This window comes from Ursus americanus, chromosome 2, assembly GCF_024610735.1.
Source record: "Ursus americanus isolate L20-20 chromosome 2, mUrsAme1.1.p, whole genome shotgun sequence".
Lineage (NCBI taxonomy): Eukaryota > Metazoa > Chordata > Mammalia > Carnivora > Ursidae > Ursus > Ursus americanus.
In genome coordinates this window covers 16,445,668-16,473,599 of record NC_142128.1, presented here as the reverse complement: position 1 = coordinate 16,473,599, position 27,932 = coordinate 16,445,668, and the positions used below count along the sequence as shown (strand labels likewise).

The 27,932-nt window shown below is 54.5% G+C and overlaps 3 protein-coding genes across 11 annotated transcripts; 2 read left to right on the top strand and 1 right to left on the bottom strand.

The window, feature by feature from the left end:
- Nucleotides 1-147: 147 nt before the first annotated feature.
- On the top strand, nt 148-9,590 carry PHKG2 (phosphorylase kinase catalytic subunit gamma 2). 2 transcript variants are annotated; one of them, XM_045786033.2, is made up of 10 exons: nt 148-300; nt 701-813; nt 4,733-4,908; nt 5,185-5,239; nt 6,258-6,323; nt 6,406-6,569; nt 8,369-8,459; nt 8,560-8,713; nt 8,786-8,911; nt 9,015-9,590. In XM_045786033.2, the coding sequence occupies exons 2-10, from the start codon at nt 719-721 to the stop codon at nt 9,306-9,308; spliced, it is 1,221 nt and encodes a 406-aa protein (XP_045641989.1). In that variant the 5' UTR covers nt 148-300; nt 701-718; the 3' UTR covers nt 9,309-9,590. The 2 variants fall into 2 exon arrangements, with proteins under 2 accessions (XP_045641989.1, XP_045641988.1); XM_045786032.2 differs by having other exon boundaries at nt 225-373.
- On the bottom strand, nt 9,264-20,875 carry CFAP119 (cilia and flagella associated protein 119). 8 transcript variants are annotated; one of them, XM_045786029.2, is made up of 9 exons: nt 13,149-13,440; nt 12,777-12,808; nt 12,196-12,261; nt 11,863-12,032; nt 11,270-11,340; nt 10,959-11,075; nt 10,807-10,876; nt 10,644-10,733; nt 9,647-9,885 (listed from the first exon to the last, which is right to left on the bottom strand). In XM_045786029.2, exons 1-9 carry the CDS (start codon nt 13,350-13,352, stop codon nt 9,707-9,709), a joined length of 999 nt encoding a protein of 332 aa, XP_045641985.1. In that variant the 5' UTR covers nt 13,353-13,440; the 3' UTR covers nt 9,647-9,706. The 8 variants fall into 8 exon arrangements, with proteins under 8 accessions (XP_087724823.1, XP_045641982.1, XP_045641984.1 ...); XM_087868697.1 differs by lacking the exon at nt 13,149-13,440 and adding an exon at nt 20,758-20,875 and having other exon boundaries at nt 9,264-9,885; nt 10,807-11,075; XM_045786026.2 differs by having other exon boundaries at nt 9,264-9,885; nt 10,807-11,075.
- Nucleotides 13,802-25,862, top strand: RNF40 (ring finger protein 40). The gene is made up of 20 exons (XM_045786021.2): nt 13,802-13,927; nt 14,037-14,240; nt 14,664-14,831; nt 14,966-15,107; nt 15,793-15,999; nt 16,541-16,662; nt 16,764-16,910; nt 17,004-17,078; nt 18,021-18,140; nt 18,237-18,416; nt 18,600-18,735; nt 19,606-19,727; nt 19,811-20,238; nt 20,325-20,442; nt 20,558-20,707; nt 20,873-21,085; nt 21,165-21,290; nt 22,307-22,447; nt 22,557-22,658; nt 24,590-25,862. The coding sequence occupies exons 2-20, from the start codon at nt 14,109-14,111 to the stop codon at nt 24,764-24,766; spliced, it is 3,006 nt and encodes a 1,001-aa protein (XP_045641977.1). The 5' UTR covers nt 13,802-13,927; nt 14,037-14,108; the 3' UTR covers nt 24,767-25,862.
- The last annotated feature ends 2,070 nt before the right edge of the window (nt 25,863-27,932 follow it).

Below are 27,932 nucleotides of genomic sequence, written 5' to 3'. Positions count from 1 at the left end.
CCCAACTTCCGGGTCCCATTCCGGGCCTCCAATCCCACTAGTCAACAGGCTCCGCCCTCTGCCGTCCCCTGCAGATTCTGTGCGCTGATTGGCTGCATCTGAAGCCCCGCCCCAGCGTCCCAGACTTAGGTAACTCCGAGCTCCAACGCCCGCGCCAACCTCGGGACTCCCCGCTTCCTATTGGACTGCCAATTTCCAATCGGAAGGGTTTTTGAATCTCAATCTTCAAGCGGCGCTGGCCATTGGCGTACAGGATGGGGGCGGGGCCTGGGGTCGTTGCCGGTGCCGCCCGGGGGTAAGGTAAGGGACTAGAGGCGAACCCCGCGACAGAGCGGCTTCGCATCGACCCTGGCTTCTCTCTCTTCCCCCGCGGGTGAGCCTGCGCGAGACCCCGCGCCCCCTCCCAGCGCCGGCCCAAGTGCGCCTGCGCAACAACAGCCACCTGCCAGTGTGCCCCTTCCCTTCGTCCTCCGCACCTTTTCCCTTCCCCTCCCCGCCCCCCTCCCTGCCCTGACACCCCTCCCGCCCCCAGGCCCTTTCGTAGGGTCTCCCCAGCCCTGATCCTTACCCCACCCCGTCCCCATCCCCGAGGATCCTGGCGCCCCAGCCGCAAGGGCTGCGCCTCCGCGAGCCGCGATGTGCGTCCTCCCAGAGCCTGTGGGCCTCACTGCCCTCACTGCCCTCCGTTTCCTCCACACAGCCCCCCACCACCTTCAGAATGACGCTGGACGTGGGGCCGGAGGATGAGCTGCCCGACTGGGCCGCGGCCAAGGAATTTTACCAGAAGTACGACCCTAAGGACGTCATTGGCAGGTGAGGCTTAAGCCAGGGAAACAGAGGTCCAGAGAGGTCGCGTCCTAGGCAGAATACAAGGTTCCGTCTGAGGGCTGGATAGTTTAAATGATAACAAACAGTGGTTAGTGGAGGAACATTTGGTGACTAAACTCTTTCTCTAGGTCAGTCCCCATTTCTTCCAAATTCACTCATTTATGTGTTCAACAAACATAGTTAAAGCAACCATGCTGCCAGACACAAAGCTAAACACAGGGAGGGTAGAACAGATGTTTATGCCTTGGAGGTGAAGTGACTGAAAGAGACACATGAGCATTCAAGTAGTATCAGGTTGTGGGATGGGGCTCAGAAAACCACAGCTTTTCACAAGGGGTGATATTTGGGTCTTGAAGGATGAGTAGGAGTTCAGCATGCAGAGAAAAGAGGGAAGGCCTCACCTGTAGAGACAGTGGCGGGTACACTTATTCATCCAAGGTTTCCTAAGAACGTACAGCATGCTGGGTGCACTGTGCGAGGCACTCGGGATACAAGCCCCACATGTTTTCTGTTCTCCTGGAGGTTGTATTTCAGTGGTAGAGACAGACGACAAACACAAAAACAAGATAAAGGTCATCATCTGCTTGGGTGATGGGATGAGAGTAACGGGGCTGAAACTTGAAGGATGGGAATGAACAGGATATATTTGGGGCAGAGGGAACAGCACATGCAAAGGCAAAGGCAAGAAAGGGCCTATTCAAGCAATAGGCAGAAGATCATGGTGACTAGAACATAGTAAGAGTGGGACAAGGTGGAGGAAATTCAGTTGGAGAGGTAAGTAGAGGTTTGATTATGCAGGGCCTTAGGCCTTAGACCATGATAAAGAATTTCGATTTTATTCTAGTGAAACTGGTAGTTTCAAACAGGGCAGTTAACATGGTGTCATTTCTATTTCTGTGATTTGGGGGCTAGGAGCTTAGCCTTTCTGTGCCTCAGCTTCGTCGTTTAGATTGGCAATAAGAATAGACCCTACCTTGTAGGTTGCTGTGAGGATGGGAAGAATTAATATGACAGTCTTAGAACTCTTCCTGGCACGTGGTAAGTGCGCAACACAAGTGTGTTATTACATTTTTAAAAAGGTCATTCTGGCTTTTGTGTAGAGAATGGATAGGAGGGGGACAAGAATGGATGTGTAGAGACCAGTTAGGAAGCTGTTGATTGTTTCAGGTGAGAGATGGTGATGGTTTGGATTTGAGTGGTGGTGGTAGAGATGGGGAGAAGTGGATAGATTGAGGTGATGATTTGAAGAGAGACTGATACAGTTTCCTGAGAGACTGGATATGGGCCATGAGAGGAAGGGAAGGAAACAGGAATAACGTCTAAGGTTTGGGTTTGAGTGCCTTAGTACCATTTTCTGAAACGAAGAAGGTCAAGGAGGATTGGATTGCTGGGAAGGCTGAGCAAGTCAAGAGTTCAGTTTTGGAGACATGAAGTTTGAGATATCCAACCTAAGCTGTCAAGTGGGTACATGTGTCTGCAACTCGAGAGAGCTGGGCTAGAGCAATAAATTTGGGAGGCATTAGAATAAAAGTAGTAGCTGGTGAGAAAATATATGGAGAGAAGTGGAGGGGGCCAAGCTCATGCCCTGGGGCATGTCACCATTAAGGGGTTAGAAAAGGAGGAGTCAGCAAGGGAGACTAAGGAGATAGCATCTGTGAGTTAGAAATAAAAACACAGAAAGAATGTGCTTCTAGAAGGTTGCCATGGTCTGCTGTGATCAGTGTTGTTGAGGCCAGGAAAGCAGAAAAGGCTATGACTATTAGATTTGTTCAGACTTCTTTCAGATATCACATGGAGATGTTAAAAAGACCTTTGGGATCAGGAATTCTGGAAAGGAATCAAGGGTTGAGGCAGTGCAGTGGGAGTCATTTGCACAGTTGGTACTTAAATCCCCCAGGACTGGGTGGAGGTCATCGGGGGAAAGAGTATCTGGAAAAGAAGAGAGCTGAGATCCAAGTCCTAAGCGGATGCAGGGCTTCAGGACCAGATAAGGGAGGATTCACTGAGGCTAGGAGAGCCCTTAGGGAAGAACAGTGGTTCCACTGCCATGGAGTGCAGAAAGATCAGTTTTGGAGAAAACAGGTCAGGGGATAGGGTCCTTATCTCATTCCAGCATGACTGTGGTAGCATCATACCTGGTCACTGTCTTTTCCCTGTGCTTCTCCTGCACAGTAAATTACGTGCACACTCTCACTAAATGCGTTCCCAGAGTACCAGTTTCTTCACATATAAAGGTCTGAAGCCTTAAAAGAGCTTGCTGCATTCTAGAAATTGGTGATAAGTTATAAGTCACTGAAGCAAAGATTGAATGGCAGGGGCCAAAAATGAGGCCAAAAAGAAACCGAGACCATTTGGTGAAGGCCTTGAATGACAGGTGAAGGAACTGGGTTTTGACTTCTATCTTGCAGATAATAGGGAGGCAGTATGGAGAGAAAACAATTTTGAGTGCCCTCCATAGTTAACTCTATAAGGTTGACATTATTAGGTCTCACTTAAAAAGAGCACAGTTGCTCTAGGGGTCCCACTGAGGAATGAGGGAACACTTAGAACTTAGTAGAGAATTTAAGCTGGAAAGTTGTTAAGCAGCAGATGACATAATTGGGGCGGTCATAAGCAGCTCATTCTGGAAGCAGTGCAGTGGGTGGGTTGCAGTGGCTGAGGCTGGCAGCAGGGAGATCAGTGGGGAGGCTGTTATGGCTATGGGGGTGGAGTACCAGGAAACAGATTTGAGAAACACACAGAATGGAGTGGACTGGTTGGGTGTGGTGGATTGTGAAGGAGAGGGAAAAGCCAAGAATCCTATGCCAAGATTTCTAGTTTGGGAGTCTGATCAAATGGCATTACCGTTAATGGAGATTAGGGTATTAAAACTGTGAAGTGGCCAAGAGTAAGGCAGTAGGAAGTGGTGAGCATTGTAGCAGCTGGAAGGTTCTTGTCCCACCTAAGATAGGAATTCAGATTTGAAAAGAACTCACTGACCAAACATAACACATCTGTGGGCTGTGTTTGGCTAGAGGGTCAGTGGTTTACATCTCCTGATGGAACCAGAGATGTGGGTCACAGGCATGCTAAGCAGAGGGAGTTATGTAAGGGCAAGGAAGCCGTGAAGGGCAGCCAGGGAACCCGCACAGGAAATGTGGTATGAGGTCTGACCTTGGAGAGATTTGTATTTAGCCTGAGGTACTTGTAGGGTCATAAGGAATTGGTGACAGATTCCAAGCAAGGAAACACCTGTCTAGGACTTTATCTTCACCATGCCAAATGGGCTTTTCTGCTTCTACCTCATGTCTTTCAATATCTCTTCAAGATGTTGTTGGCTACATTTCAGGGCCGGCAAAGTGCAAGTCCAGAGACCTTATGTCAGCGGGTTACTTGGAGGTTAATTAGTGGCAAATCTGGGGCCTACACCAAGGTCACAACTTTGGTCTTCCAGTCAATGGTCTGATATTTCTCTTTGGAGCCTCTTAACACTTGAGGTATTGTAGGAGAACTTTGGGATTTGGATGGGGTAATCAGGGAAGATTGAGTAAAATTCGGAGGGAGACTTAGATCATTTCTTCCTGCTTTCTCCTTGTGGAGTTCCAGGAGAAGGGGCAGGTTCTGGGGCTCAGTGTGGAAAGGACCTGCCTAAGCTTATCCATGCAGGGAGTGGCAGCGACTGGGTTCGAACCCAGGACCCCCACCTCCCTTCCCCGTGAGCTTTGTGTTGCACCTTGCTGGGTACCCAGGTTGCTTGCTGAGGCTACTGTGACGCTCCCTAGGCCAGGGTGAGTGTCGGGAGGCTGCCCTGTTGTCCAGATGGGTCTTCAGAATACGGTGCAGTGGGCATGAGAATGGCAAGGCTCCACTCTGTGTGGAAACGAGAGCGGGAGGCCCTGACTCGTGTGCTGTCGGACTCTGGCAGAGGAGTGAGCTCCGTGGTGCGCCGTTGCATTCATCGAGCTACTGGCCATGAGTTTGCGGTGAAGATCATGGAAGTGACAGCTGAGCGACTGAGTCCCGAACAGCTAGAGGAGGTGCGAGAAGCCACGCGCCGGGAGACGCACATCCTTCGCCAGGTCGCCGGCCACCCCCACATCAGTGAGGCTGCATTCCCTGCTCCTGTTAGCTGCCAGCCACCTCCTGCTGGCCCTGCCCACGGCCCAGTTCCCCCAACACTGCCTCCACGCCTCTGCTCCCTCCATCATGGCTCCACTCCACCTCCAAGTGTGGCCAGCCTTTGGGTCCCTAACTGCCTCCTTTTGGTTCTCCTTCCTTCCCGATAACAGCCCACTGCCACCTCGGGGTGGAAAGCCCCTTTAACATGCATCCGCTCCTTTCCATCTCCGTATCTCTGCCTTTCTGCCTCTTTCCCAGTCACTCTCATCGATTCCTACGAGTCTTCTAGCTTCATGTTCCTGGTGTTTGACCTGTGAGTATCTCCCTGCCCTGACCTGAGAAGTGTCCTCCTCCCCTCCGTGCGTGGCCCCGGCCTGACAGCGCAGTGGGCTAACGCTACCCTGCTCACGCCTTCCTGTGTGCCCGTGGCTCGGGCCCCTCTCCCTAGGTGCCCTGATGAGGCCAGTTCTTCCAGGGTGTTTGTGACCAGCCAATTAAAAAGGGTTTTCATGACCCCCGGGGTCACTGTCCCAGTCCCCCGTGGTTGTAAGATTAGCAGGGAAGACTGTTTTAAGAGCTGACCCCTTATCAACAGATTCTCACTCCCCCGTCTCTTGCTGTTGAACACCCTACGTGGTGTTTGTCTCTGCCATCAATTCATTTCCTGGGTAGTCTAAATCTGAGTATGAGGTGTTCTACAGTATAGGGTAAACCAGTGCAAAGGTACTTCAAAAGAGAATGGTTTGAATAGCAAATATTTAAGAGAGACCCCTGGAAAAATGTCACAAAGTCTTCAGAAATGACCCTCTGCAAAAGTTGGGGTTGGGGGGGAGGTAGGAAGTGTCTGTTACCTTATCATGCAACTTTGCAGAACAATTCTATGCCCCCAAACACCACCTGATTTTGAGGCTTGACGTAAAGTTGCAATTATAAACTCAATTTTTAAAGACAAGATCAAAATAAAATCCTATTCAGCTTTTTTGCCATTATTAACTGTGAAATTTTGCTCCACGGTCTAAGTAGATGCACTTTAAAAGGCCCACTTTGAATATAATTAGTCTCAGATAACGAGGACCTCCTGTAAATTATTGCAAGAAGGCCACTTATTCTCGCTAAAATAGTCCCCTCATGGCACAGTGCATATGTTTTGACTGCCAACCCAAACTGCCCCTGGCATCTGGTTCACCCTTTGAGCACCCTAATCGCTAAAAAAAAACCAAAGAGGACTCTCTCTTCACTGAAATCTTCCATGGTATTTTCTGTGAGCACTGGCTTATTTTCTCAGTCCTCGTGTAAGGTACACCTACCTCCCAACCCCTCCTATCCCTTAGGATGCGGAAGGGAGAGCTGTTTGACTATCTCACAGAGAAGGTGGCCCTCTCAGAAAAGGAAACCAGGTAATGACTGAGTCTGCAGCCCATGGGGTGATCAGGGGGTGGGGCAGGGGGGGAACAGAGGAGCAGACTGCGCCTCCCCCAGGTCCATCATGAGGTCTCTGCTGGAAGCAGTGAGCTTTCTCCATGCCAACAACATTGTACACCGAGACCTGAAGCCCGAGAATATTCTCCTAGATGACAATATGCAGATCCGACTTTCAGATTTTGGGTTCTCCTGCCATTTGGAACCTGGCGAGAAGCTTCGAGGTGAGGGGGCCTGGTGCCCTAAGAGGCTTGGGAGGGAAGGAGACCCAGGCCTGAGGCTGGTTAGCTGGCTCTGAGTAGCCAGGTACCAAGAAAAGGGGAGAAGTCAGTGAGCACTTGCTAAGTACCCTCTGGGTGCAAAGGCTCGTGAACATTCTGAGTGGGCTTCCTGGTCCGGGCGGGGGAGGGGACGGATGGAGCCGAGTGTGCAGATCGTGGCACACAGCAGGCAAGGGAAGGAGCCATGCAGGGGAAGCCAGGAGGGAGGAGCACCTGATTCAGCTGGAGCGACCCACAGAGGAGGGGGCTTCAGAGCTGGGCCCATCCCCTGAGGAAGAGGAGGGAGGGGGGATAAGAGGCCTGAGCTGCGTGTCTGGGTTTTGGTGCAGACAGGACCACAGTGTGCTGCTTAGGTGCGAGGAAGAGTCCGGCGTGGCCGGACAGTGCTGCTCAGCGGGTGCACTGGGCCTCGCCCAATGTTCATCCATTTGTTGTGACAGAAATAGTTTTAGTGCAAATGGAAAACTTCACAGAGTTTGACCATGGACTCGTCAGAGCTGTTAACATCGTACTTTCTCTCCTTCAGTGGCTTTGGGCTGTGCTGTGAACAGCTAACGCTCACTGACACCACACTAAGTCTTTATATGGCTGCGTCCTCTAGATTCTCTTGACAAAAATTTAAGAGAGTGTTGAGATTACCATTTTATAAATGGGCTTAAAGAGATGAGGGGACCTGCCCATTGTCAGGTAGCTGGGACTTGAACTTGAACGGTCTGACTCCAGACCTCATGTTCGTAACCTATGGACTTAACACATTTGTCTTGCAGATGCTGTGCTTTGTTTCCCTTTGGGCTTTCCCACATGCTTTTCCCCATTCTGGAACCATCTTTGCCCGTGCCCCACACCACCCTTGCCCTTGGCTTTGGGAATTCAGGTTTCCCTTTAAAGCTCCAGGTTAGGTTAGATCCCCTGCTTTCTCTTCTTGTATCTTCTCCCTTCAGGACACACATTTTACTCTGTTATTTCTTGTTTGCTTTCTGGTAGACAGCATGGTAAGGGCACGTCTAATTCCCTGGCGTCTAGTATGGTGCCTGGTACATGGTAGGCGTTCTTAAATACTTTTCGTAGGAATGAATTTCCCAGGAGAGTCAGGCCTATTAAGATTTCCTGGAAGTATGCCATGGAGCACAGTTCGGCAGCTGCTAGGACGGAAGTTGGTGCCTGAAGTGGTAGAAGCTTGGGTCAGGTGGTGGAGGGCTCTTGTGCTGCAGGAGTCTAGCCTTGCGCCTGAGGCCATATGGGGGGGGCAGCCAGGGAAGGGTTTTAAATAAGGGACTTACCCAGTGTGTACCTTAAGAAATCCCATATTCCCGCTCGTTCCTGAGTTTGAGTGGTGATTCCACTACACAGAATAGCGATCATAGGAGGAAGAATTGATTTGGGCAGAAAGGAACGTAGAAAAGAGTGAAGGTCTGTTTTCCATGTGTATATGTACATAAAAACGTGGCGTAAAGTTGTGTAAGGAGTGGGTGGGTGGGTTGGAGGTGGCAAAGATACAGTGGGGTAGGACCTTAAAATCAATGTGAAAATCACGTTTTCCCAGGAAGGCCACCAGGAACCCTTGGTGGGTACTTGAGTTGTTCAGTAGGGATAGGGGCTAGGTCAGCCCCCAGCGGAGGGTGGGCAGGAGCAGAATGGGAACACTTACGGCCCTGGCGGTGTTGAGGCTCCAGCAGAGGTCTGGAGTTAGGGACCCTTGAAGGAGCTGGTGGCATCCATCAATCTCAGCACTCTCTCCCCAGAGTTGTGTGGGACCCCAGGGTACCTAGCACCAGAGATCCTTAAATGCTCCATGGATGAGACCCACCCCGGCTACGGCAAGGAGGTCGACCTGTGAGTTTCTGGTCTCCCCGCTTCCTTCCTCCTTTGTGCCCTGTCGTTCAGCACATCTTGCCTGGCACCTAGTCCTGCCTCACTCTGCTCTCTTTCCCAGCTGGGCCTGCGGGGTGATTCTGTTTACACTCCTGGCTGGCTCACCACCATTCTGGCACCGACGCCAGATCCTGATGTTACGCATGATCATGGAGGGCCGGTACCAGTTTAGTTCGCCCGAGTGGGATGACCGTTCCAACACTGTCAAAGACCTGGTGAGCTGGGGCCATGAGAGGGCTAGGAAGGAGGCCCAAGAGCTGCCTCTCATGCCCTGGGGTTTCCCTTAGATCTCAAAGCTGCTCCAGGTGGATCCCGAGGAGCGCCTGACAGCTGAACAAGCCCTACAGCACCCCTTCTTTGAGCGCTGTGAAGGCAGCCAACCTTGGAACCTCACTCCCCGCCAGCGGTTCCGGGTAAGCCTGAGAGCGTCAGGATCTGGGCCTGCTCCTCGGGCTCATGATCTTTCTCCTGTGGTGGCTGCTCCACTGGAGCTCACCCTGCCCCTCCCCTTCCCAGGTGGCAGTGTGGACCGTGCTTGCTGCTGGACGGGTGGCCTTAAGCACCCAGCGTGTCCGGCCACTGACCAAGAGTGCGCTGTTGAGGGACCCTTACGCGCTGCGGCCAGTGCGGCGCCTCATCGACAGCTGTGCCTTCCGGCTCTACGGGCACTGGGTGAAGAAGGGTGAGCAACAGAACCGAGCCGCCCTCTTCCAGCACCAGCCCCCTGGGCCGTTTCCCATCATGGGCCCCGAAGAGGAGGGGGACTCAGCTGCTATTACTGAGGAGGATGGCATGCTGGCAGTGGGCTAGCACTTCGGCCCCAGGGAACCCCAGAGTGCAGGACTCTCCAGGAGGAGGATTTTTATCATTCCAGCCCTTCCGGGCTTTGGCCTCAGGCCTCCCTGCCTGGCCAGGCCCACCATTGCCCATACCGCCATAGGGACCAGCCCTGTGCACCTGTCCCCACCAGCCAGGGCTTTGGGAACAGAGCTGAAGTGGAAGGCAGCCGCTCGCAACAGCATGCCCGGCCTTGTCAGTGCTGCCTCTGCTGCATTTGCAATAAAATCCGCTGAGCGCTGGAGGGAGCCAGTGCCCGGTGTCTGGTGTCTGGTGTCTGGCTTCGGCAGCGGAGCCCAGAAGGTGCTCGGGAGGGGGGGCGGGGATGGGGCTACCCTGCCCCAGGCCTTTATTGGCGAAAATGCTGGGGGTCACTTGGTCTTGTTCTTGCCTTTGCTGGAAGGTGGCTGGAAGGGCCGCTCTAGTGTGGCCAGCTTGCTGCTGAGCCTTTCCTCGCTGGCCTGGAGCCGCTCCTCCATCAGCTGTTGGAGCTGCCTCAGTTCCTTGTTCATCTGGGTCCTGATGTAGGCTTGCAGGGTGGAGACCTGGCCTGCCGGGGCAGGGAAGAAGGGGGGGGTCAGCAGAGATGCTGTGGGGCGACCGGTGGCCGTGTAGCTTCAGTTCAGGGAAGGCCAGCTAACCCTTCTGTGGAGAGAGGTGGGGGGACTGGCCAGGCTGGACTCTCTGGGTTGCCAATCAGCAGATAAGTGACCTCACACAGGTGATTTCATCTTTGCATACCTTGGTTTCCCCCTGCGTACTGTGTAGATAGTGACAGCACCTAGTGCCTAGGCCTGAAGGAAGATGCAATGTCAAATGCTTAAAACAGGGCCTGCCTGGCACCATAGTATTGCCAAATATGTGCTGGCTGGCATTGGTTTTTTATATTTTTAAAAAATATTATTTTAGAGAGAGAGAGTGCGCGCACACACACATGCGTGCTCAAGCAGGAGGGACAGAGAGAGAGAGAGTCCCAAGCAGACTCCGTGAAGAACATGGAGCCTGAGACATGGCTCACTCTCAGGACCCTGAGCTCAGGACCTAAGCTAAAACCAAGAGTTGGCCGCTTAATCCACTGTGCCACCCAGGTGCCCCCCCATCACTGGTTTTATCATGATCCTTTCCTGGAGCTCCTGCCTCACCCCCAGCAGCTGCACTCTTACTGCCTGTTTGTCACCTTGGATTTCTGCATAAGGAGTCATTTGGAGAAAGGACACTGTGCCTAAAACAGACCTGAAGTCCTGATGCGGTCTAAACCCTTTATTTTACAGCTGCCCAAAGTCACGGGGGTCCCTAACCCATCCTCACTTGGCTCTGGCTGTGGCTCTGGTGGGACCACTGTTTCTGGTTCCTCCTGTGGGGTGACTGCCTGCTCCTCCGCCTCCTCGCCACCTTTCTCTGCAGGCCAGAAGCAAGAAGAGGCTTCAGCACCAGCCCCAGCCCCAGCCCCAGCCCCAGCCTTCTCCCTTACCTGTCTCGTCCTCTGGCCAGAGCTTGGGTGGCTGTAGCCCCACGTAAGTCAAAGATAGATCCAGCCGCACCTGGGAAGAGGGAGGAGGAGAGAAGCTGAGAGGAGGACATCTGCACTGAGCGAAAGGGGGAGATGAAGGGAGGCCTCCGTACCTGGGGTGTGAAAACATATTTGTAGAGCTTGAAGTGGCGGAAGTAGGTGTTGACCACGTAATCTGCCAGGGCCAGCAGCTGTTCCTCCCTAAAGAGGTTGATGCTGAAGGGGGGCCGCTGTGGGGATGATTGGGAGTTAGAGGACTGACCCTTCCAGGAACCCTGACCTTTTCTCCAAGTGCCCAGCCATCTAGGAGCAGGGAGAGCCCCTTCCGCCTTCAAGGCAAGATGAGGGTGATGAGTGTGAGGACAGGAGACTGGGCTAGACCTTATCTGTGGGAGACTGAAGATCCCGTTCCAGGGGAACTGACCCTGACTCCATGGCGAAAAAGGACACTGGTGAAGTAGCGGTAACATTCCTCCACGTTGCCCAAGGGGGTTGCTGGGAGGGAAAGCAAGATGTGACAAGTGAGTCCCCTCCCGGATAATCATTCATTTCACTCACCAGCTACTTATCACTCACCAGCTACATAGCTTTGGAAGTGAACAGATCTAAGTTTAAGTCGTTCCTTGTTTCATTAACTCACTCAACAGATAGTATCCACAATGCACTGTTCTAGGCACTGAACAAGACGAGGTCCTGCCCTTAAGTGACATGTGATAAAACAAGAAATTTTTCAGCTCTTGTTAAACATTCTGCAGGAAATCAGGTCCAGGAATAGAGTGGGAGGTGGTGGAGGAGCTATTGAGCACTGTCTTTATGTTGATGGATATCACCTACACTATTCCTCAGGACAATCTCATAAAGTTGGTGCTGTCTCTAAGGAAATGGATGGTTTCGTCACTTGTGTGCGGTAATACTGCTTGTAATGACAGAACGAATACTGCTTCCCGTGGTCACTTGTGCCATCCCAGCCTCCACTGTCCCCTGGGCTCAAACCCTTTGGTAGCTGCCTCCTCTCACCAACACAAGCCTTGTGAAGATCTTGGAGCAGGGCACAAGCTGTCGATGTCTGTTCCAGTGAGAAGCCCTGCTGGCGGCAGAAGATGAGTGCGTGGGAGAAGAGGTCCAGGGTGATGGCATCCCGCAGGCTTTGCTCAGGACAGCTTAGCCCCAAGAGCTCAGCTAGCACCCTTGGGAGGGAGACAGGAAGGAAGGACTGAGCCAGGCCCCCTTCACCACCCCACACTGGCACACCACGTGCTCTGGAGCCGGGCATTCACACCTTCCCAGCCCAGCCCCCTTAGTCTTCCCCGGGAGCCAGCTCTTCTGCTCTTCCCTGCCCCAGCCCCATACTCCCTCATCTCCTCAGTGTTGGCTGTCTTCTCCAGCCTGTGCATGGAATGGATGTCCAGGTACTTCCTGTCATAAGAACAGAGGAGAAAAGGTGGCCATCAGGCATTAGTCTCAATGCAGGGCTATGATGGCTAGAGCATTGGACTGGGAACCAGGAGCCCTGAGTTTGAGGGTTAGCCCTTCCACTACCCTTTCAGAGCAAGTCACTTCCTCTCTGGGTGTAACTTTCTCCATCTTTAAATAAGGGATATGGCTTAAATGAACTCTTAACGATCTTCTTCATTTATAAAGGTGAGGATTAGGAAACTTGAGTTCTTGTTTCTGTCACTCCCCATGTGGCTTCAGTGTCTCCATTTATACAATGCTCCATAGCAGTCGATACTCCATTTACATCCTTAGTCGTCTTCCCACCCTCCGTCTTTGGACTGGGGAGGCAGGAAAGCTGGAGATTAGTCATCTTGGATAACTGCAGTTTCCTCATCTGTCAAATGGGGAACGCCCCCAGCTGTTTGACAGGACTGGTGGGGAGGAATAATGCAAGTGTAAAGTGTAACTTTCCCCCCAAGATTCTTCACACTCACCACATGCAGATCCGCGGCTCGGGCAACGGGGGCTGCGGAGAAAAAAAAACAACAAACGGATTGGGCAGGGGGAGCTATGCTGTCCCTGGCCCCAGTCCCTGACCCGTCGGGAATCTCCAGGGGGCCTGAGACCCCGCTAACTTGCATTCTCATTTTAAGGATTATGCACGAGTAACGCTGGCAGGCCAGGCTTCAGTAGGCCCTAAGTACTTTTCATGAGCATTTAACAATAGGAGTCACATACCCCTGCCTCTTCACCAAGGCACCCAGGAAACGTATTGAACGTTAATAAACATAACGACGGGTGACGCCTTGCCGGGGAGCCCTTTTACAAACATTCATGAGCGGCCTGCCACTCGGTCCCGCCCTCACCGGGAACAACTTGGCTGCAGGATCTTCATCCGCTTCTACCGAAGCCGCGGTTCTGGACTCGGTCAGCACACCTGTTACCATCCGCGTGACGGACCCATCCACTGAACTGAGGTCCCCCTGAGGCTCCCGCTGCAGTTCTGAGAGCTGTTCAAGCTCCGACTGTGTCTTCAGTGCCATGAATTGGCTGGACTTCTGGCGGATCATCTTGTCGCTCTTCCTAGCCGCGGGTCACCACAGGCTATGTCCCGCCGGGGTCCTGGGAATGCCGGTTCTTGCGCGGCGACTGTCAAGCCCTCCCTCCAGCGACGCCTCAGCCAATCTATGCCGCAGAGAGGCCGGGTGCAGCCAATCCGCAGGGGGCGTCTCCCTCCGTCTCAACGGCGACCGTTGCTAAGGGAGCTCGTGGAGGGAGGGAGCAAGTGTAGGACGCTCGCCAATCAGTGAGAAGAAAATGCGCATGCGCAATAAGTTTCAAGCCCCGCCCCCGTGCCCTCGCTTCAAAGTGGCTAATCGAAGGCAGGTGATGCCCTTAGGGCTGGAGGATGTGAGTGTGGTGTCAGTTGCCACGGGAACTGTCTGCTGGCCAATCACCGGGAGAAAGAGGAGGTGTTCAGGAAGAAATAAAACGGGATCCGAGAGGCGGGACAAAGCGCGACCAATAGAAACAGGAAATGAAGTTTCGCCACATCCGGCATTGCCTGCGGCGCTTGCGCTCTGTGCTGAGGAGACCGGTGACGTCCGGTGAAGTCCAAGATGGCGCTAGGCTGAGCCTGCTGCCGGTGAGGGGCACGGGGCAGGCGGGGGCGGGATCCAGCAGGTGTGTGCGGGGAAGGCTTGGGGCTGCGGAGCACTGGCCGCCTCCACATCTCTGCTCTCTGTCTTCTGCAGGTGACGGAAGTGCCGCCTACGCCTGCCTGACGTCCCTCGGGAGACCCTGCGCCGCTCCTCGCCGCCGCGGCCATGTCTGGACCCGGCAACAAACGCGCAGCCGGCGACGGGGGCTCAGGGCCCCCAGAGAAGAAGCTGAGCCGCGAGGAGAAGACCACGACCACGCTTATAGAGCCCATTCGTCTTGGGGGCATCTCTTCCACGGTTCGTGGGCTCCTCCTGCCCCAGTCCTCACAACTTGTCAGACTCCCAACTCTGTTCTCCGCCCAAATCGTCCAGAACCTTTACTCCCTGTTCCCCCAAGCTTAGCAGGATCCACTTTACAGAACACTCTGTTGAAGGAAACCGAGGACATGACGTCTGCCTTCTTTCTACAGATAGGGAAACAGGTTCCCAGAGGGCATGTGACTTGTCAAAAGACTTGAGAGTTAGAAAGAGGCAGAAGCAGAACTTGACCCTCCTCACAGCTAAGATGCTTTCTCTGTGGGTGTCTGACTCTCTTTAAATCCCGTTAGTGGTTAGTTTGGGGATACTGTCTTTTCCATTCCAGTTGCTCTCTTTTGTCTCTCTCTGTGATTCTTGGGCCCTGCTTGACCCTCTCCTCGGCCCCTTCGTTTTCCTTGGTAGGAGGAGATGGACCTGAAGGTTCTGCAGTTCAAGAACAAGAAACTAGCAGAGCGGTTGGAACAGCGACAGGCTTGTGAAGATGAGCTCCGAGAGCGAATTGAGAAGCTGGAGAAGCGTCAGGCCACAGATGATGCCACACTCCTCATTGTCAATCGCTACTGGGCCCAGGTGGATGCCCCCCTACTTTCCAAGACCTGGCCTTGATCCAGCTGCCAGTCCTCAGACGACTATGCTGGGAAAGGAGTATCATGCTGGGAAGCACCTGAGAGATTCATAATATTTTTGGTGCTTTCTCCCTTCAGCTGGATGAAACTGTGGAAGCCCTTCTCCGACACCATGAGAGCCAGGGGGAGCTGTCTTCAGGGACAGAGGCGCCTGGGACCCAGGAGGGGCCGACACGTGATGAGACCCCTCTCACAGAGCCAGGGACATCGGAGCTGAGGGGTAGGGCCAGAGCCCCAGGATCTGGGGAGCATAATTAAGTTCTGAGAATGGTTCTGGAGAAGAGGGAACTTTTATATTAGTCTCCTGAATTCTCTACCACCCTTTACACACCCCCCACCCCCCCACCCCACACACACTTGACTTCATGTTTGGACAGCAAAATTCAGTGGGTAAGAATCCAGGCCCCAGGCTTTGGAATCTGAGTGATTTGGTTCATAGTGCATGTCATGTTTGACAGTCATGTAGCTCAAAAAAGTATTAATATCGAGTGTTAACTGTGTAGCTATTACTGTTCAGCCTCGGAAGAGACAAAGATAAGCAAAAAGAAATACTGTCTTTGCCATCAGGGAAGAAGTCATTTTAAACCACAAGTAAAAAAGTATAGGGGCCCTTGAAAGGGAGTTAGCATATGTGCCTTTGCATGTGGTTCTAATTTAGATTGGGAAGGCAGAGAAGGTCTCCCTGAGGAATGACTTGGAAGCTCTGTGGCTCTGAAATTACTTTAGCTCCCTGAGCCTCCATAGTTGCACTTTGACGATGGGGATACCAGTGTATTGCAGGTATTACTTGTGTTGATTGAGCCATAGAGTGTCGAAGGGCTCAGTCTGGAACTTGGTACCGAGTGGTGGTAACTGCGGCTGTTATCCTCATGAGATCCTCATGAGGGTCTGTCCATCCCTCACAGAGCCCCTGCCAGTGCAGCTGCGGCCCCCGCTCAGTGAGCCAGCCTTGGCTTTTGTGGTAGCGCTGGGCGCCAGCAGTAGTGAGGAGGTGGAGCTGCAGCTGCAGGGCCGAATGGAGTTCTCCAAGGCAGCTGTGTCCCGTGTGGTAGAGGCCTCAGACCGCCTGCAGCGCCGGGTGGAGGAACTCTGTCAGCGAGTGTACAGCCGAGGTTAGTTCTTCCTGTCCCACCACAGACGTGTCTGTCCCTGTTCGTGTCTTGATTGTCTCCTCTCAGTGCCCGAGCCCAGAGGCAGCCATAATTCTCCAAGGAATAAATCAGCCACGTTCTCAGGGAAAAGGATAGGTTGTAGATGGGGCTCTGCCTTTGGTTCATGGGGTTGAGCTCTAGAGAGCTGGGTGGGAGGAGTTGTTGACCTTGTGGGGCCACTGCCTTCCAGCTGGAGACTTCCTTGGAACACTCTGCACAGAGTTTGGTTGCTGTTGCTGACCCACAAGGCATAGTAGCAAGTGCCCAGGTGTTGTAGCCTGACAGGCTTCTCCCAGCCCTAGTCCTGTCATTCTGGGCAATGGCTCTCCTCTCTGAGCTGGTTTCCTCCTTTGTGCAGTGGAGATAAAGACTCCTGGCTTTGTCATGAGAAATTGGCAAGACAGCTGATGGATCACACTGGGCACATAGCAGACTCCAGAATGAGTTAGTACTTTGCCCCATTGCCCTGGACTTGGCTCTTACCCGAGCCCTGCCTTCTCAGGGGACAGTGAGCCCCCCGGTGAGGTGGCTCGGGCACGCACCCGGGAGTTGGGTCGTGAGAACCGGCGGCTGCAGGACTTGGCTACCCAGCTACAAGAGAAGCACCACCGCATCTCGTTGGAGGTGGGATTAAAATCAGGGCAGGGTTTGGGTTAGACATGCACCAAGGCTCTCAGAGAGCCACGTTCCCTCCTCTAAGCATCTGACCCTATCATTGTCCCCAGTACTCTGAGCTCCAGGATAAAGTAACATCAGCAGAGACCAAGGTGCTGGAGATGGAGACGACGGTGGAGGACCTGCAGTGGGACATCGAGAAGCTGCGCAAGCGTGAGCAGAAGCTCAATAAGCACCTGGCGGAGGCCTTGGAGCAGGTGGGGCTTGGGTGCTGGGTCACATGGAGCCACGGCTGGGTACTTGGAGCCGTCGCTTCTCTCCTCCACCCCCATTGGTCTGTCTCTCCACAGCTCAACTCTGGCTACTATGTGTCTGGGAGCTCCTCCGGCTTCCAGGGGGGCCAGATCACACTCAGCATGCAGAAGGTGAGTGGGTACCATTCTTCCCAGTCCCTCCCGTAACCTTTTCTCTGCCCCACCCGTCAAAGTCCTCTCAAAATTAAGGACAGACCATCCACACGGTCTGAGTCCCTTCCCTGTCACTCCTGCTGCTCTGTTTTATTTGTTCATGTATGTGTTTAGTAAGTAATTGTTAACGTTAAGTGCTGAGCATGGTACTCAGAAAGCAGGCATATCTGAGAACAAAATAGACAAAAAGCAAAGCTTTCATGGAGCTTAGGTTCTAGTTGGGGGAACAAACAAGAAGTAACATAGTTCATCAAGTGGTTATAGGTGCCCCAAAGAGAAAGTATAGAAAAGAGACAAATGGGGGCACCTGGGTGGCTTAGTTGGTTAAGCCTTTGGCTCAGGTCATGATCCCAGCGTCCTGGGATCGAGTCCTACATCGGGCTCCCTGCTCAGTGGGGAGTCTGCTTCTTCCTCTGCCCCTACCCCCTGCCCCCGCTTGTGCATGTGCGTGCTTGTTTTCTCTCGCACACATGAAAATAAATAAAATCTTTTAAAAAAGAGAGATAAATGAAAGTTTGTTGGAGTTGACTGGCATTCTTGTTGACTGGCTGGCTGAAGGAGGTGTCTCACTGAGAGGACTTTCTCACTTCTTGTTCATTGGACTTTTTTTTTTTTTTTTTTTGGTGCTGTGAGGATCGTTGTTCCTTGTTAACTCCTTATTTCAGGTTCCTTTTCAGGTCTTTCAGGAAGGCTTCCCTGATCCCTGTCGGTTATGAGCCTTGGTTCCCAGCACTGACTGTGCAGTATTTTCTCCCACTTACCTGGGAGCCCTTAGGAAAGTGCTTTGGTTTGGCTTGTCCCTGGGGCTTCAGAATCCATCACTGGCCACACGTGGTGGGACGTGAGGGAAGCGTGCATCCTGGCCTGGCCCTGCCTCCCACAGCCCCTTCCATTCCACAGTTTGAGATGCTGAATGCAGAGTTGGAGGAAAACCAGGAATTGGCCAATAGCCGTATGGCAGAGCTGGAAAAGCTACAGGCCGAACTTCAGGGGGCTGTGCGGACCAATGAGCGCCTCAAGGTGGGCTCTATTTAGGACTGGGAGGGCTCGAGCCTGCGAGGTAGTGGCTAGGTCCTGAATCCTCTTGCTGATCGCTTTTGGACACTCTGGCCCTAGGTGGCCCTGCGGAGCCTTCCCGAGGAGGTGGTGCGGGAAACGGGGGAGTACCGAATGCTGCAGGCCCAGTTCTCGCTGCTCTACAACGAGTCTCTGCAAGTGAAGACCCAGCTTGACGAGGCCCGGGGGCTGCTGCTGGCCACCAAGAATTCCCACCTGAGACACATTGAGCACATGGAGGTACGGCCCTGGAACAGACCTCAGGGTCAAGGTATTGCTGGCCTTCACAGGCCCTGTGTACTGCCAGGGGTCCCTTGGAATAAATTCTTCGTAAGCCACGGAGGCCTGAGGCAGGGGGGAAGAGGGGAGAAGTTTGCCAGGGAGCTGAGGGGTTGTGTGGGTCCTTAACCCCTCACCCTACAGAGTGATGAGCTGGGGCTGCAGAAGAAGCTGCGCACAGAGGTTATCCAGCTGGAGGACACGCTGGCCCAGGTACGCAAGGAGTACGAGATGCTGCGCATCGAGTTTGAACAGAACCTGGCGGCCAACGAGCAGGCAGGTATGTAGTGAGGACAGGGTGGAGGTGGGGCCTTATCTGGGATTGCTGGTCCCTGGTGTGGGGCTGATGCTTATCCAGATGCAAGGGGTTAAGCCCCTTCCTTTCACAGAGCCTCCTCTTCCTGGCCAAAACAGGGATCATGCCACCTGGCTCAAAGGCACGGTGAGAGGCCCAACCAGCTGAGGGGGCTGACAGAGCAGGCGCAGCCAGAGCATGAGCTGTTGGCCCCGTCTGTGGTTCTCTGGCCTTACGTGTCTCTCTCTCTCTTAGAGGGATTCGTTCATTGTGCAAAGATTTTTGAACACGACCTATAAGCTGGGCTGTCTTCTAGGCTTTGGGATTATGTCTACAGACAAAACATAGATGATTCCTGCTACTGTGGAGCAGTATTTTACTAAAGGAAGATAACAAAGTGAAAAATAGACCACGTATGTTAGATAGTGGCAGACACGTCAGGAAAAATAAAGCAGGGAAGAAAGACAGGACGTGTTGGGAGAAAGGGGTTGTGGTTTTGGATGGGGAGGCTAGAGAAGTGAAACTCAGAAGGCGATGTTTGTTTAAAAATATTAAAAAGTGGACTGATTTATTTTTGTGAGTATTAGTTACATGTTCCTTTAAAGGAGATTTGGAAATACTAAAAAAATCTGCATTAACAGAAGTAATACAAATAGGCAGTCTCAAGTGGGTTTTGGGTGAGTTTCCTTCCAGCCCAGGTTATTACTTTGATGAGATCACACTCTATATAAGGTCTCAGTTTCCCTCTCCTCCAAAATGGCAGTGATGGCTGCAGCTCTCCTTCTTCCCCTGCTGAGGGGTTGGGCCCTTCTTGCAGAGGCCGGTCTAACCCCTTACTTCCCAACCCTCTCCTAGGGCCCATCAACCGTGAGATGCGCCACCTGATCAGCAGCCTCCAAAACCACAACCACCAGCTAAAAGGGGATGCCCAGCGGTACAAGCGGAAGCTGCGGGAGGTGCAGGCGGAGATTGGCAAGGTGAAAGCGGGCTGCCTGGGAAAAGCCTTGGCTGGACCCAGGTGAGCACTGTCTCACCTCAGCCCTGTTCTCTGTCTTCGCAGCTCCGGGCCCAGGCCAGTGGCTCAACCCACTCCATCCCCAACCTGGGCCACCCAGAGGACTCTGGCCTCAGCGCCCCAGCCCCAGGGAAAGAAGAGGGTGGGCCAGGCCCTGTCACTGCCCCCGACGGCAGAAAGGAGATGGCTTCGGTGCCTGGCACCACCACTACTACCTCCTCAGCGAAGAAGGAGGAGCTGGTCCCCTCTGAGGAGGATGCCCAGGCCCTAACTCCTGGGTCCCAGGGCCCCTCCTCCCGGGGTCGAGAACCTGAGGCCAGGCCCAAGCGGGAGCTTCGAGAGCGGGAAGGGCCTGGCCTGGGACCCCCATCTGTAGCCTCAGCTCTCTCAAGGGCTGATCGGGAGAAGGCCAAGGTGGAGGAGGCCAAGAGGAAGGAGTCAGAACTCCTCAAAGGTCTCCGAGCAGAGCTCAAGTGAGGCCCTATTCCTGTTTTCCTCCCACCCCTGTCAAAGTGGTCTCCAGCTCCATTCAGAAAGCCTTCCTCCTGTGCCTCCCCAGGAAGGCCCAGGAAAGCCAGAAGGAGATGAAGTTGCTGCTGGACATGTACAAGTCAGCACCCAAGGAGCAGCGGGATAAGGTGCAGCTCATGGCAGCTGAGCGCAAGGCCAAGGCTGAGGTGAGGACAGGTAGGGCCCATGGGGCATGCACAGAGGCCGCCCTGGGCAGTTATGACCAGAGCAGAGCCCTGGGTCAGCGGGAAGCAGTGACAAGGGCTAACTCTGGTGCTGTAGGTTGATGAACTACGGAGCCGTATCCGGGAATTGGAGGAGAGGGACAGGAGGGAGAGCAAAAAAATTGCGGATGAGGACGCCCTGCGGCGCATTCGGCAGGCGGAGGAGCAGATCGAACACCTGCAGCGCAAGTTGGGCGCCACCAAGCAGGTGCGACGCCCTCGTGGTCCCCTTGCTTCTGAATGGTGGGATTCCCTTACCTCCCGTTGGAGTGCTTCTGGCAGATGGTCCGGGATCACTCTGTTCAGCCCTGTTTTCATGCGGTCCCCACGATCATCTCCTGTGCTCCATCTCATCTCTGCCCGTTTGCCGCAGGAAGAGGAGGCTCTGCTGTCAGAGATGGATGTAACCGGTCAGGCTTTCGAAGACATGCAGGAGCAGAACGGGCGGCTGCTGCAGCAGTTACGGGAAAAGGATGATGCCAACTTTAAGCTGATGTCAGAGCGGATCAAGGCCAACCAGATCCACAAGCTGCTGCGGGAGGAGAAGGATGAGCTGGGCGAGCAAGTGCTGGGCCTGAAGTCCCAGGTATGGCTGCCCTGGGCCTGCAGGGTGGAGCTGGAGGGGCCCGCGGCTCCCTAGCACTGAGTCACCGCCCCGACCTCAGGTGGATGCCCAGCTGCTGACCGTGCAGAAGCTGGAGGAAAAAGAGCGGGCCTTGCAGGGCAGCCTCGGAGGCGTGGAGAAGGAGCTGACGCTGCGCAGCCAGGCCCTGGAGCTCAACAAGAGGAAGGTGAGGCCAGGCCCCGGGGAGAAAGCAACCGAGCATGGTGGCCCACAGCCGAAGCCCCGCTGTGCCGCCTCTCACAGCCCGGCTCACGTCTTGAACGCTGCCTGTGTTCTAGTCCCGGTGCTGAGCCTTGTCTCTGCGGGGTTGCATTTTAGTCTCGTAACAATCGTGAGAGGGTGTTTGTTATTATCTGTTTCTCTCAGTGAGGAAACGGAGGCTCAGGGCGGGCAGCTGACTTGCTCAAGAAAGAATGGACCTGGAATTGGGGCCTGGATCTCCTTGGCTCCAGAACCCACGTTTTGAGCACTGTGTTGGTCAGCTGTGAAGTGGGGATGCTGGTTTCTGTCACATAATTGTGTTAAACTTCAGGAACGTCTAGGTCGTGGCAGAGGCTTAAGATTAATGTTGGTTTTTAGCCTCTTTTCCCTTTGGGCTTTTTTCTTCCCCATTTAATTCATTCGTTAAAGCAGTATTATTCATGCCCTTGCTATGAACCCCTGGCGCGCTAAGTGCTGGAGAGAACCTAGAACGAGAGGGTCCTACTGGAAGTAGGAACCTCCAGTGTTGAGGGGCAGATAACCAGACAGTAATCCCACAGGTAAAATACGCTCCTGCAGATCCCATAAGTCTCGTGAAGGAAACTAAGGTGCTGTGAAAGAAAAATAGGGGAGCCTGTCTCGGGAGCTGAATGTAAGCTGGGGCCTGAGGGGGCCACTGGAGAGGAATAGTGTGTTGCGGGAGTTGAGGGGAGCAGAGAGAAGAGCCCCATGGAGGCTGAAAGATCAGAGAGAGCGTTACGCAGTTGAGGAAGTGAGTGTGTCAGGAGCTTTGGAGAACAGGCGAAGGTGAAGGTGGAGAGGTCAGGAGGCAGGACTAACTCCAGTGAAGATACTGGACTTGATCCCAAGAGCAAAAGTCACTGGAACCTTTGACACAGGCATCTGTGGACCCCGGCTGCACACACCTACTCCCCAGGCTCAGGTGAACGGTGCCCCCCCTTCCTGTCCCACCCACCTCAGGCTGTGGAAGCCGCCCAGCTGGCTGAGGATCTAAAGGTACAGCTGGAGCATGTGCAGACGCGGCTGCGAGAGATCCAGCCTTGCCTGGCGGAGAGCCGGGCTGCTCGAGAGAAAGAGAGCTTCAACCTCAAGAGGGCTCAGGTGTGTGCGTGGGGCAGGGGCGGTGTGGCTCAGGGTCGCTGGTGTGGCCTGGGGGCGGGTGGTTGGAGAGGCGAAGGCTTGCACTTTACTAGCTCTTGTCCTGCTCCAGGAGGACATCTCACGGCTGCGGCGCAAGCTGGAGAAGCAGAGGAAGGTGGAGGTTTACGCAGATGCCGATGAAATCCTCCAGGAGGAGATCAAGGAGTACAAGGTGGGGCTACGGGGCTGAGTTGTGCCCCATCAACCCAGGAAATCTTAGGTGGGGGAGTTGGTGAGAGCTGTAGTGGATAGTCTGGGGACCCCAGAAATAAGTAGCAAAAGTGGTCAGAACCTTGGTTTTGGAGAATCGAACAGCTGGCCCAGTATCGTACACATACTTGTGCCAGGCACAGTGCCTGGCTAGGTGTGGGAGGGCTAGGAATTAGCCTTCGTCTTTAGATCTCTTGAAACCGACTATCAGTTAGAGGCGGCAGCCAAGTATTCCGAGTGATGAGTGTTGCGATGGCAGGGGCCAGGGGGGCGTGGCAGCTCTGGGGGTTAGTAGGCTTCCTGGAAAGAATGTTATCCAAGGAAAACCTGAAAAATGAGGGTTGGCTGTGAGGAACGAGGACGAGAGGGTTCCAGCAATGGGAAGGGCAGAGGTAGAGGCCTTTCGTTGAGAGTGGTGTGCTGGAGGACAGATTGCTGGACATTGTGGTTGGAAGACAGAATGTGGGTTTTGTGGGGAGCGGGAGGGCTGGGGGCCTTGGACAGTGTCAGATCCTGAAGGGTGTGGTGGGTCAAGTTGAGATGCTTGGTTTATCCTGTAGGTAGTGTGGAGACATCAAAGAGAGTGATGTGGTCTAATTTGCTGCTAGATTTGGCACAGAGGAAGTGAAGACTAGAGGCAGAGAGATTTGTTAAGCTGTTGGAGTCATTGAGGCAAAAACGGACAGGGAGCTAGCCTGGGGTGTTAGAGACAAGTAGAGGAGGTCAAGAGATACTCGGAAGACAGAATTGCTTGGACTCAGCGATGGACTGATGCATGGAGTGAGGGAAAGGGAGATACCGAGAATGCCTGCATTCCTGATTTGAGAAACTAGGTGGATGACAAGTGGCACATCATGGGATTAGGAAGACTGTGGAGAAGCAGGTTTTGGTGGACAGTGTTGTGTCTCCAGGATGTTGAAGATGAGGTGTCTGTGGGAGGCTGGCTGGGAAGGCACTGGAAGTAGAAGGACTGTCTGGGGCTTGGGGGATTGTGAGTAGAGGCAGCGGTGGGAGCTACATACAACTGTGGTCACCCAGGGAGGGTCTTTGGTATGGTAGGGGACAGGTCATTCTTTCCTTTGGGAACCTCAAAGCTTAAATGATAGGCAGAGGAAGAGAAGCCTGTGGTTTGGCCTTGAAGGAGCAGAGGCAGCTAGGGCTAGCCATGGGGAGGGAGGGGAAGGTTTCTCCAGAAGAGATGGACTTGCATGGGTGTGGTTTGAGAGCTAGGGAAGAGGTGATGCTGGGGCAGTAGGCTGGGCTGGGATTTCAAGGAGGGCAGAGGAAGAACGTTGGGGAATGCTGAGTTGAGGGAATTCCTGGAGTTGGAGGTGAGATCTGGTGGCCCGTGGGAGGTTTCAGGATAGGAGAGGAGATTTGTAAAACCTTCGTAGAGAAGAGTCAGGGACCCAGCCGGATCTCTGGATGGCGCCGGGGTGGGCCCAGTTGAGGGTAGAGACGGCAGATTTATAGTGGCACTGCTGTGCTCAGCTGTGACTCAGCAGGTGCAGATGAAGAGAAGGTAGACAGTCAGCTTCAGCCAGGATTGGCGTTTTGCCAGAGAAGGCCAGAGGGGCGAGAGCCCCAGGGCAGAGGAGCCTGGACTGAGCCTGTGGGTTCTCAGCCTTGAGTGGGGACTGGCTGCTGGCCACCACGAGGCACTTGAGCAGGGTAGAATCCAGACTCTGCTACTTTGTAGTTCTGAGAGCCTGGTTGGCCTCTGAGCCTCAGTTTCCTTATCCGGTGAGTGCTCTGCCCCACCTCTCAGGGTTCTGGGGAGAGTTAGATGGATTCTGCTGTGTGGTGGGCTTAGCCTGGACCACCTCCTACTGTCACCTTGGGGTCTGGGTGCCATCAGGACGGTGCCCGAGCTGATGCCTTTGCCCGGCCCAGGCGCGGTTGACCTGCCCCTGCTGTAACACCCGCAAGAAGGATGCAGTCCTTACCAAGTGCTTCCACGTTTTCTGCTTCGAGTGCGTGCGGGGCCGCTATGAGGCCCGCCAGAGGAAGTGCCCCAAGTGCAACGCGGCCTTTGGTGCCCACGACTTCCACCGCGTCTACATCAGCTGAACCCGTAACTCAGGGGACTTTGGAACACCCACGGACCCTGGGGGCTGTGCCTCCAGTCCCTCCCTACCCCACGTTCAGTGGTCCCTACCCTCCATTCCAGACCCTGTGGGCCCAGCCCCTCTCCACCTAGTGGGTTTGGGGGTCCCAGTGCATGCTAGTGGGAGTGAGATGTGTCAAGCCAGTTCCATCTTTTCCCCACAGTCAGAGCTGTAGCCTAAGGGGCACCCGCCCTGCAGGAAGGGTCTGCTGTGAGCGGCTTGAGGGGCCCGGAGCACTCAACTGAGCTTCCTGGAAGATGGCCCTAACCTGGCTCCACAGGCTGACTCCTAGTCAGCTGTCTCCATGGGCCCATCCTAGTCCAAAGGGTGAAATCCCCCAGGTGTGACCTCCTAGCCACGAGGAGGTTCATTCACTGACTGACCCATAAATGAGGACCAAGGGTGGGCCAGTTTCCTCAGCTCCTTAACTCTAGGGCCCCGGGGAGACTTTCCAAGCTAGGGTGGGGCTTCCTTCCTGTGGAGTTCTCTGGGCTCTTTGGCTCTTATGCTAAGGGCCAAAGGAGGTACCCAGTGGGTGGGGGGCACTGTCCTCTTCTTCTGGGAAACTCTGGCTGCTGCAGTCTCCGTGCCCTCATCTCAGGAGTGCTGAAGCAAGATCATCAGTCTCTATTCTAATCAGCCTACCCCTGCCCCACCATCTCTGTTTCTCTCCCAAGCCTGCTTACCCCCCCCCCCCATGCTTCCCAAGACTCCGCTGGGTTCCCAGTCCGGACCCTGCTTTCATCCTGATGGCCTTAACTGCGGTGGAGGCTGAATTTCCCAGGAGGGGAAGGGACAGACTAGCGGCTGGGCCAACTTCCAATCATTCCAGGTAGAGGAGCTTCGTCTAACACCCTGTGACTGAGCCTGTCCCCATGATGCTCCCTGTGCTGCCTGCCCAAGCAAACTCGCATGGGTCGTGAAGGCAGCAGCCAGGGGCCTGGAAGGTGGAGCTGCTGACAGGTGCAAGGGTCCATTCAGACCCACAGGCCCTGCTCTAGACATGTCTTGTATAGGCTGTTAATTGTTATGAATAAACGTCCAACCCTCAGCCTACACTCTGGCTGCTACACTTCTCCCATGGCTGCCCCTGCTGCCATGTGAACCCTAAGGGCCGACGCACCTCACCCTTCCCAACACCAGCATCTAGTTACGTTTGGACCTAACTGCCGTCTCGGATCCCAGATTGTGCTTGCGGGAGGCGTATGCCTGCAGGTAGACAGCATCCATCGTCCACGGTCGCCAGCTTGTCCCTCCTGCTCCCACCGGGCCGGGCTGACACTCCGTGGATCCCGGCACCCCTGCGGGCCTCCTCCGCGCAGGCTCACCCCGCCCCTCGCAGTCATTGGCCGCAGGGATGCTGGGAGCCTCGTGTTGGATTCCGGGAAATGTAGTCCCTTGTTAGCACCTGGCAACAGGGTCCTTGGTGGGGTGAGTTGGTTCCCGGGTTACGCCGGCCAGAGGTAGGCCTGGACCCAGTCTACGGGCTATCTCTTCCCACCGGCTTCACCCGCCCCTCCCCCGCGGGCGGACAGAGCAGAGCAGCGCAGCGGGTGACTTCCTTCATTGCAACCTGCGCTGGCCGTTGGCCGTATACTCGGGAACCGCGTGTCGTTTGGCGTCTGCGGGTTCAACTTGCTGTCGGGTCCGCGGGCGGAGCCTTCCCTGCAGCCGTGACGGGGCTGACGCCGGGGCCAGTACTGACTGGGCTAGGGGCTGGAGTCGGGCGCATGGTTGTGGTGGCGGCCGCAGGCTTGGCAGCGGTCGCGCCTTCGGGAGGCCCCGCGGCCCTTTCGACGGTCGTTCCTTCGCTGGGGCTCGCGGCCTTATCCGCCTTCGGACCCCACCTGGCGTCCAGGGCTTCCGCGGGGTTGCAGCGGCTGGACCAGGTCGGAGTGGAGACGGAGACGCGGGTCACAGTGACTTCCGGCGCTGGCGGGGCCGCGGTGGGCACGCTCACCGAGACCCGCGCCGCGGCGGGGGATGGCATCGGGCCGTCGAGAAAGTGTCTGCCGCCCAAGGGCAGCGGACGCCAGGCTGGGAAAAACGCAGTGTATTGCATCATAGAGACGCGGGCCGGCTCTGAGAGGAGGGCTGCACCTGGAGAGGCAGGGTCAGCCAGTTCTCCGTGAGCACTATCCTCTTTCCCAGGAGTCTTCCCATGGGTTCTTCAGTAAATACTAGTAACTATACGTCACCTCCCCAAATGTCTGTGTTTGGCCAGTCTCCGTATCCAGAGAAGTAAAAACTCATGTCTAGTGTCTAGCAGGCATCAAACCACTTTCTCAAGCTCAAAGGCGGGGGATAAAGATGCCAGAATTTCTGGGAGGCTCTGCCTTAGGGGCTGGTCAGGTCCCTTTCACTCAGGTTTGAGCCCTGACATCTCCCAGTAGCCCCAAGTGGCCTCAGTGGCTGTGATACCCTGGGCCCCTAGGATGGGCAGGCCGAAGTTCCTCCTGGACCAACCCTGACCTTCGCTGGCCTCATGGGTGAGCAGATGCTGGCCTCATGGTGAAGGTGCCTGTTTTAGCCAGAACCGGGGCTACTGCGTGACTGGCCACAGAGTCCAGTGGAACATTTGACATTGATCACTCTCTTTAAAACTTCCTGGGACCATGGTGCTACACTCTCCTGATTGTTCTCATACTATCTGCTGTTGGCCCTAAACTACACCCTCTTCTTTCTTCACTACTCTCCCTGTGCCTTTATCCAGGCTTCGGCCACGGCTAAGCTGCTAAGATCCAGTCCTCTAGTCCAGTTCTCCTTCCTGAATTCCAGACCTACAAAAACACCACCATGGGGGCGGGGGGAGAGGGCCAGGTCGTCACTCTCCTCCCAATGGTGCTCTCTTCCCAAGTTCCCCAGACAAGATGCTCCACACTCTGCCTTCTGTGATCTAGCTTACCTCAATCTCTACTCAATGCTCTACCACCCACCCCGTGTAACGTTACGTGCTTTCTATCCCCCACCGCACCTCTGGGCCCTGCCTTCTGCCTCAGGTCACTTCCTCCAGCCAGTCTCCTGACTCTCTGCTGTGCCAGTCTCCTGACTCTCTGCTGTGCCAGGCATCATGTCTGGGTCCACAGCCCTTTCCGCTAAGTCTGAACCAATCACTGTGCTCCAATGCC

Excerpts from the sequence above, each read along its gene's own strand:
- RNF40 (XM_045786021.2), top strand. The coding sequence starts at position 14,109 with ATGTCTGGACCCGGCAACAAACGCGCAGCCGGCGACGGGGGCTCAGGG. Across the intron at positions 19,728-19,810 it reads TGCAGGCGGAGATTGGCAAG|CTCCGGGCCCAGGCCAGTGG; the intron begins GTGAAAGCGGGC and ends CTGTCTTCGCAG. Across the intron at positions 21,086-21,164 it reads TGCTGGGCCTGAAGTCCCAG|GTGGATGCCCAGCTGCTGAC; the intron begins GTATGGCTGCCC and ends CCCCGACCTCAG.
- PHKG2 (XM_045786033.2), top strand. The coding sequence starts at position 719 with ATGACGCTGGACGTGGGGCCGGAGGATGAGCTGCCCGACTGGGCCGCG. Across the intron at positions 5,240-6,257 it reads ATGTTCCTGGTGTTTGACCT|GATGCGGAAGGGAGAGCTGT; the intron begins GTGAGTATCTCC and ends CCTATCCCTTAG. Across the intron at positions 8,460-8,559 it reads TACGGCAAGGAGGTCGACCT|CTGGGCCTGCGGGGTGATTC; the intron begins GTGAGTTTCTGG and ends TCTCTTTCCCAG.
- CFAP119 (XM_045786026.2), bottom strand. The coding sequence starts at position 13,352 with ATGATCCGCCAGAAGTCCAGCCAATTCATGGCACTGAAGACACAGTCG. Across the intron at positions 12,033-12,195 it reads AACACTGAGGAGATGAGGGA|GGTGCTAGCTGAGCTCTTGG; the intron begins GTATGGGGCTGG and ends CTCCCTCCCAAG. Across the intron at positions 10,734-10,806 it reads CTGGCCAGAGGACGAGACAG|AGAAAGGTGGCGAGGAGGCG; the intron begins GTAAGGGAGAAG and ends TCTGGCCTGCAG.